The sequence below is a fragment of the Zootoca vivipara genome, chromosome 3, assembly GCF_963506605.1.
Source record: "Zootoca vivipara chromosome 3, rZooViv1.1, whole genome shotgun sequence".
Taxonomy (NCBI): Eukaryota; Metazoa; Chordata; class Lepidosauria; order Squamata; family Lacertidae; genus Zootoca; species Zootoca vivipara.
In genome coordinates, this window is record NC_083278.1 from 56,840,639 (window position 1) to 56,855,873 (window position 15,235).

Below are 15,235 nucleotides of genomic sequence, written 5' to 3' on the forward strand. Positions count from 1 at the left end.
ATCTCATCCTCCAAAATATACAAAAAACACTGTTGGGAAGCCTCCTTCACGTAATTTACTGTGAGGTGACTTTTAAAAAGTAAGAGAAACAGTATGTTCTTCCATCCTAACTTGCTCAAAGGTGAAGGCATACTTGAATAATTGGTTTTGTTTTCTTAATTACCTGAAGTGGAGCTGGAAAACAGCTCAAGGTGTGTGAAGCCCAGTTATGGGGTGTAAAGCTCATTATGGTCTGCAATATATCCTTGCACCAAGTGCCCTGAATGGAATCCGACCCTGTGAAAAAATCTAAGACAGACATCTAAATGTAATTACTTATTTAAATAGCTAAAACAAATACAGTGGATTGATCAATAGTCATCTTTATTCCCCACAGTTGCTATATGCATTACTGATATTGTAATTTTAACAATTCAAGACCTCCACGGGTTTCCTTTTCCAGATTTAATTATTCATTCTGACTAGACTCTGTTTTAGATTAACCAGAGTTTAGCATTATATTTCAACCCTAAACTGTGGTTAATCTTAGCTGGGGTCAGAGAAAACAAGTCAGCTTCATAAATTATAGTTTGGAGGTGGCTTATTTTACGTAACTATAGTTTGTCCAGGTTAAGAGATCATGGCAAGCTGTGATTAGTTTAAAGTGGATCTGAAAGCTTCTAAACCTATTGTGACTATGATGGAAGAGGGGGTAATATGTGAGCCTGATAATAGCTGTGGCCTGGTAACAGTTCACTCCTTCAATAATTGTAACAATGCAGTGAAAGCATAAAGAATTCAAGACTTGTAAAACAAAAATTAGCACACTGTATGTACTGCATTAATCCTCACATCTTGTGCTTTCCTTTGATATATTCAAAACCATCTGTAAAACAGAGAGAATGACTGTTACCTGTGACATGCGTTGCTCTTGCTAGAGTCAAAATAAGTGCTCTGTTAAGTTCCTCTGATTCTGCTGAAAGGACTGTTTTGGGCTCATTAAGGAAGCGGGTGAATTGTGGCTGGACCTCAGAGCTACCCAAAGCAGTAATCAGCCGTAGAGCAGTGCTTTCAACACTATAAAGAGAATATGTTAGCTATGTTTTCAGGGAGGGAAAGGTTTTTTTTAATGATAATAGCAGGAAACACCTTGCTTCAAGCATTATTACAGGAAGCATGGCAATATTTGGCTTGATCATGTGATTTGAGTTTTCAGTTTTGCACTTTACACGAGTTCACCCTCAATTGACTACCCATATTTCCATGAATGCATATTGGCCTGGTCTGCATGACTCTGTAAGCGTACATTGACTGTGCACACTTGTAGGCTCCCAGAGAGGAGCTAGCAGCAGCAGCACGTATTCTCTCCAGTCTTGTTTATTCTTGCTCCGTACCGAGCAAAGCCAACCTTTTAGCTTAGCGTCTTGCCTGAACCTGAGCACATGGTTCAGCTCTCTCTTCACTAATCATAAGCTGTGGCCAAAGTTGGTTCTGTAGTGTTTGAATCAGCCCTTCCAAAGATTGCACTAACTTTTGGCCTAGAAACATTTTGGACCCAATCCCTCTTCCATGGTTTTCTGCTTGGTGTGATGCTTCCAAAGCAGAAATAGATTGATTTACAGTAGCAACACTTACCATAGATGAAGCTGGTTCTGATTAGTCTGGGCCACAGCGGCTAAGGAATGAAGGTTACTAAGCAGCTGGACTCTGTAATGAGGTTGGATATGGTGCATGCGATAGCTGAACATCTCCAGGAGAGTATGCAAGATTCCCCAAGCGTGAGACTTAAAAACAGTGGGTAGCAGTTGGCCTGAAAAGAAAAATAGGAAATCAACTATTTTTTCAGTGAAACATTGAGAGGAATATATTTTTCTTACAGGCACAAATAGAAAAAGGTAAGTTCAGGCATGTTTCTTTTTTCCTTTTCCTATATTTTTTTTAGCCCTACAGCCAGTGCTGGATTTACGTACAAGCTAAACAAGCTAAAGCTTAGGGCCCCATTCTATTGGGGCCCCCAAAAAATTTAAAGGAAAACAAACAAACTGGATGTACATTTCCAAAATATAAGATAAAAAACAAATAAAACAAAACCTACATGCAGCAACAGTGGCAAATGGCGTTAGATACCTATTAGGTCCATAAATTACCATATAGCATATAGTCAACACAAAAAACAGTGACAATTTGTTGTTGACAAAGGACAGCTGGACATAGAAAGGGCCCCATTACCTTCAGTAGCTTAGGGCCTCATCAAACCTAAATCTGGCCCTGCCTACAGCATTGACAATAGATAGCACATAGTTAGATCTTAGCAAGTTCAGGTAGAATAGGTATCCACTATTATGCAATTACACAGACTGCATTATTCATTCATATAATGGCTGCCTAAACAGGAGCTTAAAGCAGGAGTCCCTATTATTCAATGCTTGTCATCTCTTCTTTAAAGAAGATATTACATGCATCGAATAATACAAATGATGTAGACAATTTTGTTGAAATATGGCATTCTTTTATAAATTACTTTACTGACAACCCTGAAATCACAGATTGAACTTGGGCAAACTCAGGAGGGTCAACTGTGAGGTTAAAGCCTGCATGCCATTTGGGTTCCTTGGAAGATGTGCCGGATAAATATGTTAATAAAAGCAACAATAAAAATAACAAGATAAATTTCCAGCAGTATGCATAGTGCTGAGCTGGTTCATTCCCAGTTCAAATCCTAGCTTGTCAACAAACTAACTGGGTGGTGCCAAGCAAGCCATTCCCTTATTATCCTGAGTCCCCTATCAATAATTAGGGATGCTACTATTGTTTCTGTCTTACACATATCATAAGAATGGGTGAGATAAAAGTGCTCTGGCTATTCAGGAAAGAACTATATGTATGATTATAATATGCATGCTATTTATAGTGGAACCTCGGGTTGCGAACGTGATCCGTGTGGGAGGCACGTTCACAACCCGCAATGCAGCATCTGGGCACGTGTGTGACACGATTTGGTGCTTCTGCGCATGTGCAAAGCATGATTTAGTGCTTCTGCGCATGCGCTGAAAGCCGGAAGTAACCCATTTCGGTATTTCCGGGTTCAGCACGTCTGTAACCCGAAAACGCGCAACCTGCAGCAATTGCAACCCGAGGTATGACTATATTACAGTCATACCTCGGTTTAAGTGCGCCTCGGTTTGAGTACTTTCAGTTTAAGTACTCCGTGGACCCGTCTGCAATGGATTAATCCACTTTCCATTACTTTCCATGGGAAAGTTCGCTTCAGATTAAGTACGGACTTCCAGAACCAATTACACTCATACTTCGGGTTAAGTACGCTTCAGGTTGAGTACTCCGTCTGGAACGGATTAATCCACTTTCCATTTCTTTCAATGGGAAAGTTCGCTTCAGGTTAAATACGCTTCAGTTTAAGTACTCTGCGGTCCGTCTGGAATGGATTAATCCACTTTCCATTACTTTCAATGGGAAAGTTAGCTTCAGGTTAAGTATGCTTCAGGTTAACTACAGACCCCCGGAACCAATTGTGTACTTAAACCGAGGTACCACTAATTTAAAGTTATCATGCCAGATAAAGAATGTCTGCAAAATAACTTAACATATATCTAAACAAAAGTTATAATAACTGGATCTTGGTCCTGAACTAGATTGCATAGAAGTATGTATTTAGCATCAAGTTACAGTACATAGGGCCCCAAATTGTAAGCACTTCGGAGCATGCACAGACAGCCCAAGCCAGGGATGTTTATGTATATTAATTTGGCAGCAGAGGTCCAAATTTCAACCATAACTGTTGACATTTTAAAAAATCAGTCAAACAAGATTTCTTACTTATAAAACCTTTGATGCCCAAGGATTCTATTTCCATATAAACCAGCAAGCGACTATATGTTTCCACAAGGGCTGGAGCCAAGGCTAAGCTAGATTTTGCATGGGCCAGTTTGATCACTCTGGTAGCTATGCTGTGAATGAGGCTGGGGAGAAAAAGAAACCATGTTATTTTCAAAGCCATACAGTTTTCTGAGAATACAGATCTTCTGTACTGCAATACACACTTGACTCTTCTGTAACTTTCAGATACTGAGTACACTCTACCTCATCTTGGCGTGAACTGTTAGTGAATCCAAGAGGTTCATTGGCAAAGGTGTGATGGATCCTGACGCCATACAATTGGTTCCTGGAAGAGGTATTCTCATGTTGCCATTTCCGTAAATAGTTTCCACTAGAACACCCATAGGCAACGTGAAACATTCTGAATTAGTGGAATAAGCATTGCACAACAGGGCAATCTTGTAGTCATTCATCTGCAAACTTTTATTTCTTAGACTCTGTTGCAAGAACCTGAGAAGAAATTAAATGAAAGGGAAAAGAGTGACTGTCCCAGAAATGCCCAGGCAATGCAAGTTTGCATCGGATGGTAGAGTTGCATCCTAACTCCAAAAAAACAACAACCCAACAATCACATTCTAGGTATTACAGAGGAAATCTATATCTCTGCTGTGTAAAGCCTTTCCCACCAGGTCTTTGATTATGGGAAATCCAATTGTTTCTGCATTTTAACATGCTGTGAAATGCCTAGACAACCCAGTTGGATAAGCAGCATAAACTAATTAATAACTCAAAGCCCCTTCCTATTTTCCTGTTGAGTTTTACCACTTCTCTGGTGATGCTTCTGTTCACTTGTTACTTTTTGCTGCAGTGGTTTCTTTTATCATAATTAAACTGCCTTCCATGGTGTGTTTTTTATGGCTTTTAATGCAAACTCCCTGAAGTGTGCTTTTATGGGAAAGAAGTACAGAAATTCTGCACACGACTACCGGTATAATAAACAAAACATTCATCTTTTATCGTCCTTGCCTCTCTCTCTATTCTCTGTTGTGATCGTTACCCTTCCCTATTCCTTACCCTGTCAACTTTTAAATATTAAGCTCCTTCAGGCAGAGACACCCATGTAACTTCGCAAAACGGCAATTGTGTGAATGCCACTGCTTAAGTAAACAATAAGGAAGACAAGTGAGCAAGGTAACATGAAGCAGAGCTGGAGAAAGATTTGGGAGGAGGCAAGTTATCAGGAAAAGAGAGACTCTGGGTCTAAGACGTCCCAGTACGTTTCTGAGCACAGAATTCAAAGTGTTGGTGCTGACCTCTAAACCCCTAAATGGCCTTGGCCCTATATACCTGAAAGAGCGTCTCCACCACCATTGTTCAACCTGGACACTGAGGTCCTCCTTTGAGGGTCTTCTCCTGGTTCCTTCACTGTGAAAAGTGAGGTCACAGGGAACCAGGTAGAGGGCCTTCTTGGCAGTGGCGCCCACCCTGGGGAATGCCCTCCCCGCAGGTGTCAAGGAAATAAACAACTATCTTACTTTTAGAAGACCTCTGAAGGCAGCCCTGTACAGGGAAGTTTTTAAAGTTTGATGCTTTTATCGTTTGTTTTTTTTTTCTGCTGGGAGCCGCCCAGAGTGGCTGGGGCAACCCAGTCAGATGGGCAACACACTAATACTAAAATACTACTACTAATGATGATGCCGACAACAATGCAGTAGCTACAGCAAAGGTGTGGCACGCACACTTGACCAGGGATCGCACAACATGAGATACTATCTGTTAACTGTCAGCATTAATATATTAATTGTGGGCTATTACAATTTCTCATCCTATTTTCACAGACAGCTTGCAAAATATTCTGTGTACAAGTGGCCAAAGAGTCTGTTGTATTTTTCTATTATCTATACCAGGACTATCACAACTGAAAAGAGCTATTATATAGAAAACAATTACTCATGGTGAAGCTTGAGAGAATGAGGAATTGGAATTTGTAGCTTAGAATTGTCACTGTGAGCCTTCCTGTTCAGATGTATCCAGATACAGGTCATTGCAAAAGCGTGTGTTGATTGGGGCTTGTTGATATCAGGTACAGGAATACACTAAGGAAAGAAACAACATGAAGTTAAAGTTTACTGGCTGTCATACAACTTAAGGCATTTAGACTTGGTGCATCCCAGTTTGACTCTTAGGAGCCTTCACATCAATAAAGGAATTCTCTTGTAACTCAGTAGATAAATACCCCAAAACTGAAACCACTTTCTCTAATGCAGTACAGTTAAAAGAACTGAAATGCTGCATGTAGATTGACATAAAACAAAGTAAAACGACTGGCATATCTTACATCAAAAGCAATAATGAGAATTCACATGCAAACACAGAAATAAAAGCACATGCCCTGGCTTGCAGCGGGGGGAAGTGGGGATTAACATTGTCAAGTAATTTCTCTTCTGTGTACGTTATTCACATCCTAGCTAAGCTGCAGATTTTTTTTATAGGCTGGCAATTATCCAAAACACTTATATCTCACCTTTGCTCAAAAACTTCAATGAGCCTTAACGATAAAACCATAAAACCATGATATGTAAAAAACAACAACCCAACACACACATACACACACACACCAAAAAAAGAAAAGCAGCAGAGCAAATCATACAGTTCAAAACATCCAATTAAAACAGTTTCCAGCAGAGTTAATACATAAAAATTCAAAGGGCTTCCTAAAAAGGAAGGTCTTTACCATATGGCAAAAAGCAGCTAATGAGGGGCAAATCACAGCTATGGAGAAGGCTATTTCCCAACCAGATATAATTTTTTTGGGGGGTGTGTGGGGTCAACATGCAGGAAGGACACCAATACTGAGCTTAGCAAGATGCCAGGGTTGTAAAGGCGGCGGCAGTCCTATAGGTCAGAGCTTTCCAAATTGTGTGTTGCGACACGTTAGTGTATCGGCTGCAGTGTGTAGGTGTGTTGCATGAATGCTCCCCATACTCCTCCCGGGGCTGGAAAGGGGTTAGTTTAACCTCCGGTTCGCTAATAAAACTGAATTACTGTGTCTCAAAATGATGCATATCTTTTTTTTTATTAAATTATTTTTATTAAGGATTTTCTTGGGTTACAAAGGTAGTGCAGTGTCTCATGCATCATTTTTACACACCAATATTACTTGTTGAGACATTATGAGGAAGGGGGGAAAGAGGTGGGTGGGATGCATATCTAAAAAGTGTTACCAACATGAAAAGTTTGGAAAGTTCTGCTTTAGGTCATTGTTCCAAGCCGGCCCAAACCTAAGGCAACTGCTTATGGTTAACACATGGCTAGGATCTGTAGTTTCCAGGACTGTGAGTAGCTGGAGCATCAGCAAAATCTCTTCTAAACCTTGCTCCAATCTCATTTTGATCCCTCATCACTTTATTTGTTATTCTTACAGGCAGCCTGTCTTATCTGCTTATAGGCATTGGATCAAACTGTTTATATTCCTCCTCCATTTTTGATTTTGTGTTACAATCTTGGGAAGGGGTCAGCAAACTTTTTTGGGAGGGACATGGTGAACCGGCGTGTGCAGTCCTTTTGGCGGGCCAGACTGCACACGCACGGGGCAGAGGGCTTCTCTCTCTCCCAGCCCTCCCCATCCCCTGCCTACCTTTCTGCCACTCTGTCTGTGGTTGGGAACCGGAGGCGGCACCTCTCCTTTCCGTGCCAGCTGTCCCTGGGTGGGTGGCGAGGCTTCCTTTTAAGCCCATAAGCCCAGCCCCCTTCCTCCGCAGGGCAGGGAGAAGCCAGGAAGAGGGAGGGAGGAGGGGCCGCCGTGGTGTGTCTGGAGGGGAAAATTTTGTGTGTGTGTGTGTCTGAAAAATGGTGCCTGAATATTTTTTTTTTTAAAAAAATGGCGTTTGCGCCGATCCAAGCGGCGACTCCAGAACCATCCGCGGACCAGATCCAGAAGGCAATTGGGCCTGATTCGGCCCGCGGAACTTAGTTTGCCGACCCTTAATCTTGGGTTTCTGTAAATAAGTCAATATTCTACTTCCATGCATCATTTTTCTCTTGACAGATCTTGCATTTTACTATCTCATGTCTCCACATTTATTCCGTTTTGATTACTTCTTAATTTCATTACACAAAATATAGAAAGCTGCTTGTTTTACTATCTTAAATTTGAGCAAATCAATATTTCCCATATTATTATTCCCTAATCTCTTCTTTTCCCCTTTCCTTTCAACTGTCACCTTAGGGACTGTAAGACATTTTGAGACTTGTTTTATTTGCTGGGGGGGTCTTTTCAGGGGAAATATGAGTAGTAAATCATAATAAACATATTTCACATAGAAGACTCACTTCCTTCTCTGGGTAGAGGAGGTCAAAAAGCTTCATAACAGGGAGGAAGTCCGCTAATGCATTTTTCTGAATGCTTCCAGAGATGAACTGTAATAATACCCACATCAGATGATCTCTGCCTTTGATTAGGCCTCGTCCTGCTAACTGTAAAAAAGATACACTGAGCAGCAAGTCCACACTCCAAGACAAGAACAGCAACACTGAACATCTGTTCTAATTTTCTATAAAATATTATACTTTCACTTGAGAAATAATACACTCTCACACCTTTCCGCAAGATGCTGTGAACTAATGACCTGTTGGTGTATTAGAATTATATAACATGGGCGCACGAAGACTTGTGACTAATATTTTTACGTCAACAAATAACAGAAATTTGGAAGGTGTCAGCTGCCTCTCTCTTTTTTAAAGACAAGTTTATACATACTTTCAAAAGGAAAGCTGCCTCTCTCATATATAAGCAATACAAAAATGAAGCTGACTGTTCAAATTGCCGAGTTTCACCTGGACAGACTCTGTAAGTGAGGGTAACACATCAAAATTTCCTCAGCATACAGTTGTACCTTGGTTGTTGAATGGAATCTGTTCCGGAAGTCCATTCGACTTCCGAAAATGGTCAACAACCAAGGCACGGCTTCTGATTGGCTGCAGGAGCTTCCTGTACTCAATCGGAAGCCGTGTTGGACGTTCGGCTTCCAAAGAACGTTCACAAACCCGAACACTCACTTCCGGGTTTGCGGTGTTCGGGAGCCAAAACGTTCGAGTCGAAGGTGTTCGGGAACCAAGGTACGGTTGTATTTTGCACCTCATTTCTCTTGTAGCAACAAATTTTCAGTGCTTGGCTTCTTCCTTAATCATATTTTACCATGTGCAGTAGCAGAATGGCAAATCTCTCCACACTCACCCGCCAATTTATTATTTATTGCATGCCGCCCTATATCCATAGGTCTCAGGGCTGGTGCTGGTTTGGGGCCATGGAAGTAGATGAAACTCTGAGTGGGCAGGGCAGGAGCTGATTCCGTGAAGGTTAAGGGATAACCATCTACTCTTTATTATTATTGCTAGTGGTAGGTAATCTACCTTTTGATGGAGAGACAGGACCATGTGAGGGAAGCTTGCAAACTGGAAAAGTACGAAGAAGATAAGCTGGCTGGAAAGGTGCTGCCACAACAATTGGCTGGTTCCCCCGTCATCAAATTTCTCCTCTGTCTCTGACCGCTCCATGGCGTAGACCACAAGATCCACCAGCTGGTCCTCCAGCACAGGGCATCGTTGTTTGTGCTGCAAAGCAGAAACCAGATAAAATATTCCACAGTCTAGCATCCATCATTTTAACTCTGCCATTTCAGTACAGTTACTATAATGTACGTCTGGGAAGCATGAAATGGGATCTGAACATAAAGCTTTACAAGATAAGGCAAAACATTAAAACTGTCTGATGTTACAGGTCATTATATTTTTTAAAGAAAAAATAATAGGCTACTTGTTATACCTGCTCTTACTAGGCACAATTGTTTATGGAGCCAACAAATATCTAAAAACACCATGTAAGGGAATGTTTTTCATATAAGAGTATGTTTTCAGCTCTGGAGGCTGCAGTGTGAAGACTAAAATAATACAACGGAATTGGGCTCTTCTGCAGTTAATGGACTTCAGTGTGGCAGTTCCTGACACCTTAACAATTTGGGTACACTCAATATATGGGGTCAGTTCATATATACCATCAAACCAAAGTATGGATTACAAGACAGAGCTCTGTCCTTGTGTGTTCTACCTCCTCACAAGGAGGTTAAACTATGGTTTTCCACAATTCAGAAAACAACTAATGAAGTGGAGTTTGTGAAAGACAGCACGTGAGCCTGAGGCTCAGCCATATTTTGCCAAGCCCATGGTTTGGTGTTACACATGAAGAAACCGATTACCAAACCTCAGAACAACATAATAAGCCTTTTGCTTGTGCACAGAACCCATTCATTCCTCTTTTCACAGTGTGAGCAATCAAACCAGGGAGCCTCTAATAAACAATAGTTTCTAATTTCACCCAAATCAGGAAGCTAGAGTTACCAGCTCTGGAAATTAATATCCTGATATGAACTACAAACTATAGTTTCATTGAGATGAAATGGGAAACTACGGTTACTTGAAGAATACCTGGATTGTTTATTCATGCTACAAAATGGAGAAGTGCATACTGGCAAAAAGCTTGTTCATATCTCAGCTTATTAACACAGCTTGAACAGTCATTATGTGGGAATACCAATTCCTATGCCAGTGGTGCATCTGTTTAGTTGTTCACTTTCTTCTGTTTGTGTGCTTGGATGTTTTGCAAACTGCTAGACCCCTTTCATTTTGATCTTCCCCTATTTAGACTACATAATGCGCATAATTGGAACATTCCACAGTGGTGCAGCATGAAGCCAATTCTTTACAAGCAGCTGGAAGAAACTGTGTACATTCGAGGCACTACTATTGAAGTTACTGAGTCATTTCTGTATATATTATAGAATTTCAGAGTTTCACATAGTGAACCTGTAACATAACACAGCCTTAATAAAAAGAAAAAAGTATTATTTTTAAAAGATAATACAGAAAAGGTACGGAGCTGCTTAGAATCTAATCATGAAGATGCCTTGTCCCTTTCTAGAGGCAAAAAAGAGAGAGAATTCATTATTTGTTTTTCGTTTCATGAGAAATGTGCTATGATACCCAAATACGATTTACTCAACACATTTCAGTGCTCCTCTTAACAAATGGTTTCTTGGATTAACAGGCAGTCTAAAAGAAAACCTTCCAAATTTAATTTTTAAAAAACAGAGAAAAAAATCCCAAGGTTGCTGGAAACAGATACTTATTCTATGCTTAACAATATGGATAGCTTTTTGCCATGAAAAAGGGATTATGATTTCAATTTAACAATACAATGCAAGAATGACAAAACTTTGGACAAACTCTGAGATCAGCACTCTCTCCTTCACATGCTCTTTGCCAGCTCAATATTTGCAAAAGCTACAAATCTAGCTGTGCTTTCTTGAAGCATGCTTAAAAACAGAATACTTCCAATCAAAAGGACATTAGTTGCTTTTGACCCTCTCTTTCAAAAAAACACAATGCCATTATCACAGATCAACCACGTTACAGATTTACAAAGAGCAATATTAACGCCACCAGTTGAGAATACTTTTCCCCCCAAATGCAACTAATTATGAAGCAGAGCAGAATGCAACAGACAGTACTACAAACTATTTCATGATACAGCATGCAAAACTACTGTGTACAGGGCTTGAAATTCACTAGAATTTGGTAGAGAGGGGGGCAAATTTCCAAGAGCCCAAGAGTGCAAACCTATGTCAGTTTTGAATTAAGTTATTTAAGAGGAAACAACTGTCAGTTAATGCAGGTTTCTAACGACAATAAATTCACGAATGCAATTATGTTTTTGAAGTGATTCAGAAGGAACTATAAAGGTCAGTTTTTGCTTTCTATAACACTCTTAACTTGACCAGGAAATGGAACTGTGGGATGGAATATGCAGAAAGCAGCAGGCTCAATTATCAAATGGGCTCAAGCAGAAAGGCTGTAAAGGGAAGAACAAAAACTGATCTCCCCTTCAAAGTTGTGGGCACTGAGATCAGGTTTAGCCATGGTCCTTGAGTCATGTTGTGCATCTCCTGTCCCCAAATCAGAGGGTGAGCGGTATTTATTGCTCCCAGTGCAGAAGCACAAGCATATGTGGGGTGAGGAAGATCCTTTTCTTCCCTGCTGTGATCCTGACACAAGTGCAATGGAGAAAGTCCCCCATTGGTGCCAATGCCAACAGGTGGAAATAGTTTATATCCCCATCCCTGCCTGATGCAATCTGGATAACCAGCAGTTTCCCCAGTGGCTACCATCTGCATGTTTATAATGTGCATGCGTTCAATCCAAATATATATTTCACATGATGTCCAGTTTGGCCCTAAGCAAATTCTTCCATTTTTCTCCAATGGGGAAAGTTCTCCGACTCCCTCTGCTCAACCCCAAACTGGGCACTTCCACAACTGTTGAAGGAAACTCATGTGAGCTGTGATGCTAGGAAGTGTGTAGACCAAGATGGGTGACCTGTGGCCTCCACACATGGTCTCTTCTATCATCCATACTGACTGGGCCTGATGGAAGTTCAATTCCAGCAACAGTGGAAGACGGCAGCTTCCCAATTCCTGGTGAAGACAATCCCTAATGAAATCTTAGCTGCCAGAGAGGTCTGGAGCAGAGCTTCAGTTTATCTGTAATACAGCATAATTGCATAATAAAGGAGAGAAATTATGCAAATTTGCTTTTTAGAATCCAGCATTTCTTGGCACAGAATTTGGATTGCCTAGGAACAGTTTTCCCCCCCTTCCTCCAACTTGGAATACACACAACCCTTGCTCATTCTGTTTTTACTACCAGTGAAGACTGAGAAATATTATTATGTACAATACCAGCACTTCTGGAACCAACTGGAAAAGGGCTTTCTCAGAGAAATGCTGCTGCAATGCTGTAAATGCCCAAATGCACCCACAGACTCAGAGAATCAGTATGCACACATAACAGTGCGCAGCAAGCAATTGCACACAGCAAATACTACTGTATTCGCATGACCTTCTTGCACAGTAGCCACCATTCCGCAGATCAGAATGTTCACTGACTCTGAGCGCCTCACAGGGACACTTTTGCTTATACAACACTTAAGTGTATAGTTATAAAAATCGGAGTTATTTATCTGTTTGACATGTGACAGGAGGTTGTTCCACAGGGCGGGCACCACTACCGAGAAGGCTCTCTACTCAGTTCCCTGTAACTTCACTTCTTGCAGTGAGGGAACCGCCAGAAAACCCTTGGAGTTGGATCAGTGTCTGGGCTAAATGATGGGAGTGGAGATGCTGAGGCCGTTTATGGCTTTAAAGGTCAGCACCAACACTTTAAATTGTGCTCAGAAATGTACTGGGAGCCAATGTAGATCTTTTAGGACCAGTGTTCTATGGTCCCTGTGGTCAATCCCAGTCACCAGCCTAGCTCCCGCATTCTTGATTAGTAGCAGTTTCTGGGTCACCTTCAACGATAGCCCCACATACAGCACATTGCAGTAGTCCAGGTGGGAGATAATCATCCTGGTGAGGCAATGCACAGGCAGGTTGGGTCTCAGCTGGCGTACCACATGGAGCTGGTAGATTGCCATCCTGGACACAGAATTAACCTGCGCTTCCATGGACAGATATGAGTCCAAAATGACCCCAAGTCTGTGTACCTGGTCCTTCAGGGGCACAGTTAACCCAATCAGAACCAGGGAGTCCCCCACACCTGCCCACCAGAAACAGTAGTTCTGTCTTGTTGGGATAATCAGTTAACCAGCATCCATCTTCCAACCACCTCCAGACACTCATACAGGACATTTACCGCCCTCACTGGTTCAGATTTAAATGAGCGGTAGAGCTGGGTATCATACTGGGGAACATCCAGTCCAGATCCCCTGGTGATCTCTCACTGCGGCTTCATATAGAAGTTGAAAAGCATGGGAGAGGATGGAGCCCTGAGGCACACCATTGGACTTATTTAGACTAGATGTAGCTCTCAGCACTAACTTTATGCTGATTTGTAAAAATTCTCAATTACAAAAATGCTGTTTGAAAGTGAGTCCCCTTACTTCAAAACATTTCTTTCTTTGGATATTGTAAAGGAACCATCATTCAGTTTCAAATGAGCTGGGTAGGTGTGAAGGCCACAACTATGGGCTGATTACACATATCATAGGAGACATATCCTGAGAACAGTTTCCTGAAGAGGAACCATAGATGGATTTCCCCCCCTAAAGATACAAAAGGAAATTAAAGAGAGCAGCAGCAGTAGAAACACAGGAGGAGCGGGGCGCAGGAGGACAGCATTAAGAGCAGGGGAAGCGCTCCTGCTGACAGCACACTTCATTGCAGAAACAATTGTGTTATTGTAGCACGACTACACTATCCACGCCATCTGTTCATAACTGAACTCATGGTAAAGGCCCCAATGCAAAATGGGGTCAAGTCCAACACAAAAATGTTAGGTGGAGATGTATGTGTGAAGCCTGTTTCTATTTAATCATTTTTGAGTCACAAGTAAATTTTTGATGGAGCTGTAGGCAGTTGATATTGTAATGCAAAGCCAAGGTCTTAATTGCTGAAGTTTTCAGGAAATACAGATTTCTAAGCAGATTAATCTACAATAAAACCAACTTGCATAGTCTGAGTATTGATCATTTGATATCATTTGCAGCATTAGCCTTGAATTCCAACCAAGCAATGTCACACACAACCCTTTCATGCTTTTTTAAACTGACAAATGAACAAAACAAAAAAAGTTCACAGACTGTTGTTATTATGGCAGCACACCTACAATTCATAGTTTGTCAGCATTTCCATTTAAAAAACCATGAATTTCAAAGTTTTGTTACTTGGCCATAAAAGTTTGCTCTGAGTTGAACTGTATGCTAGAGGTAGAAATTATTTCTCCCAATCTTGATCTTTCAATGTACTTTAAAAGGTACATACGTAAAATGGATCAAAATGGTAATTTCTAAACCTACTATTGTGAAGTTGTTGATGATGTTAAAAAATTAAGCCACTAAATATTCACTCTTATTTTATAAACATTTGTCTATTGGGAGGCTTAGAGTAGAAGTTAAAAGAGGCAGAAGGTGGAACCACACAATATTTTAATTTCACAACTCCGGCAAGGAGCTAAGTATACTTGCAGAGCTCAGTTTTCTCCTGTGTAACCTTCCTTGGCCAAGCAGATGGGGGAAGAAAAGTGAATATAGAACATGCACAGAGAACTATCAATTCTTCATAAGAGCCTGTTGTGGAACTGTAGTATGTGCTTTGGCAAGGAAAATGGGGCTCCAATATGCCACATTAGGAACCCAACACATTTGCAACATTTATCTTTGGTAAAGATGAATTTAGCAATTTAGTAAAGCAGGGAGGTATTTAACAGATAAGGAAGTGAAGCTGAAAGACGGTGGCTTAACCAAAGTCACCCAGTTAAATTCATCAAGGGATTTGGCCTCAGATTTTCCAGCTTTGAGCTCCAATTCATA

The 15,235-nt window shown here is 41.0% G+C and overlaps 1 protein-coding gene across 1 annotated transcript in view; it reads right to left on the reverse strand.

Moving 5' to 3' along the window:
* MED23 (mediator complex subunit 23) overlaps positions 1–15,235 on the reverse strand; it is a 45,207-nt gene that overhangs the window by 15,542 nt on the left and 14,430 nt on the right. The window contains exons 11-18 of the mRNA XM_035108978.2: positions 9,226–9,426; positions 8,146–8,289; positions 5,764–5,909; positions 4,078–4,323; positions 3,814–3,956; positions 1,615–1,789; positions 893–1,056; positions 164–288 (exon numbers count right to left, since the gene is read on the reverse strand). Of these exons, the coding sequence (XP_034964869.1) occupies positions 164–288; positions 893–1,056; positions 1,615–1,789; positions 3,814–3,956; positions 4,078–4,323; positions 5,764–5,909; positions 8,146–8,289; positions 9,226–9,426 (1,344 nt within the window). The remainder of the gene's footprint in view (positions 1–163; positions 289–892; positions 1,057–1,614; positions 1,790–3,813; positions 3,957–4,077; positions 4,324–5,763; positions 5,910–8,145; positions 8,290–9,225; positions 9,427–15,235) is intronic.